Source organism: Molossus molossus, unplaced genomic scaffold, assembly GCF_014108415.1.
Source record: "Molossus molossus isolate mMolMol1 unplaced genomic scaffold, mMolMol1.p scaffold_m16_p_13, whole genome shotgun sequence".
Classification (NCBI taxonomy): Eukaryota; Metazoa; Chordata; class Mammalia; order Chiroptera; family Molossidae; genus Molossus; species Molossus molossus.
Window position 1 is genome coordinate 47,969,631 of NW_023425348.1, and position 1,740 is coordinate 47,971,370.

At 44.0% G+C, this 1,740-nt stretch overlaps 1 protein-coding gene across 1 annotated transcript; it reads left to right on the forward strand.

Moving 5' to 3' along the window:
• Positions 1 to 397: 397 nt before the first annotated feature.
• LOC118627483 (olfactory receptor 51T1) lies at positions 398 to 1,399 on the forward strand. The gene has a single exon (XM_036257613.1). It carries the CDS (start codon positions 416 to 418, stop codon positions 1,397 to 1,399), a length of 984 nt encoding a protein of 327 aa, XP_036113506.1. The 5' UTR covers positions 398 to 415.
• The last annotated feature ends 341 nt before the right edge of the window (positions 1,400 to 1,740 follow it).

Here is a 1,740-nt window from a genome sequence, read left to right on the forward strand (position 1 = left end):
TCTCCATTATTTCTGGAGCAATTTATATAGTTTGGAGACTTAATACAAAGACCCGTTGATTGTCATTGTTGTTGCTGTTTGTTGGTATGTGTGCATGTGTGTGATGTAAGTCTATAAGTATTTTCTATTTTAGGTCAGGGCTTCTCTGGGCAGTAGGAGGAGGATAAGCCTAGACAGACTGATGGTTATAATTGGGAAAGGGTAGAGGAAGAAAAGTGAGGCCAGGTTCTGACAAGAAAAATTCAAGATACTATAGAATAATGTGATAGGCACTATAATTAATTTGGGGGTTTGAATAAAAACAACTGTGTAATTTGGAAAAATTGTATAACAAAAATCAGGGCTTAATAAAAGGATCAATATGACAAGCACTCTTATTGTTGTCTCTCTTTTCAGGCTGTGTCCTCAACCTACTATGGTAATTTTCAATAACACCACATCATGCTCTTCTAACTTCCTCCTCACTGTGTTCCCTGGGCTAGAAATGGCTCATGTCTGGATCTCTATCCCTGTCTGCTGTCTCTACACCATTGCCCTCCTGGGAAACAGCATGATCCTGTTTGTCATCATGGTTGAGCAGAGTCTCCACAAGCCCATGTACTATTTCCTCTCCATGCTGTCAGCTGCTGATTTCTGTCTGACCATCTCAACCCTCCCCACTGTGCTTGGGGTTCTCTGGTTTCATGCCCGGGAGATCAGCTTTAAAGCTTGCTTCATTCAGATGACCTTTGTGCATGCCTTCTCCTTCCTGGAGTCCTCAGTGCTGGCAGCCATGGCCTTTGACCGCCTCATGGCCATCTGTAACCCACTGAAGTATGCCACTGTCCTCACAGACATGATGACCGTGGTGATTGGATTGGTCATCTGCCTACGACAAGTGATTTTCCTCTTTTCCATCAGTCTGTCCTTCAAGAGTGTTTCTTTCCATGGAGTCCAGGAGCTTTCCCACCCATTTTGCTACCACCCAGATGTGATCAAATACTCATATTCCGACCCCTGGGTGAGCAGCTCTGTGGGCATGTTTCTTCAGCTCTACCTGAGTGGCACTGATTTATTGTTCATTCTTTCCTCCTATGCCCTAATTCTCCGTACTGTCCTGAGTACTGTGGCCCCTAAGAAGCAACAAAAAGCTCTCAGCACTTGTGTCTGTCACCTCTGTGCCGTCACTGTTTTCTACGTGCCAATGATCAGCTTGTCCATTACACACCGCCTCCTCAACTCCACCTCTTCAGTGGTCTGCAGCATTCTGGGCAATGTTTACTTGCTCTTACCACCTGTACTGAACCCTATAATTTATAGCTTGAAGACAAAGACCATCCGCCAGGCTATGCTCCAGCTGCTCCAATCTAAAGGTCCACGGGGCCCCAGTGTGAGGAGTCTTAGAGGTGGGGAGAATTGAAGGGGAGAAATTGCCAGCACACAAATTATATTTAGGAAGGAAAGGGGTCTGTGTTCATCTCATGCCCAGGCAGTTTGGTTACTGAGGCAGTTTCAATGAAATTCTAGCAGCAGGAAGAAGAGAAAAATTTCCCCCTAAACTTATAAAAAAGTTTTAAAAAACTCACTGCACTTCAAAACCAAATGAATTATGGATATGTTACTCAAATATTTAAAACAATTACATTTAAAATTAGAGGATTCCTGTGCACATTAAAAGCACGATAAGGCCCTGGCTGATTTAGCTTAGCAGTTAGGACATCAACCCGAGGACCAGTGAGTCTCGGGTTCGATTCCCTATCA

Excerpts from the sequence above, each read along its gene's own strand:
- LOC118627483 (XM_036257613.1), top strand. The coding sequence starts at position 416 with ATGGTAATTTTCAATAACACCACATCATGCTCTTCTAACTTCCTCCTC.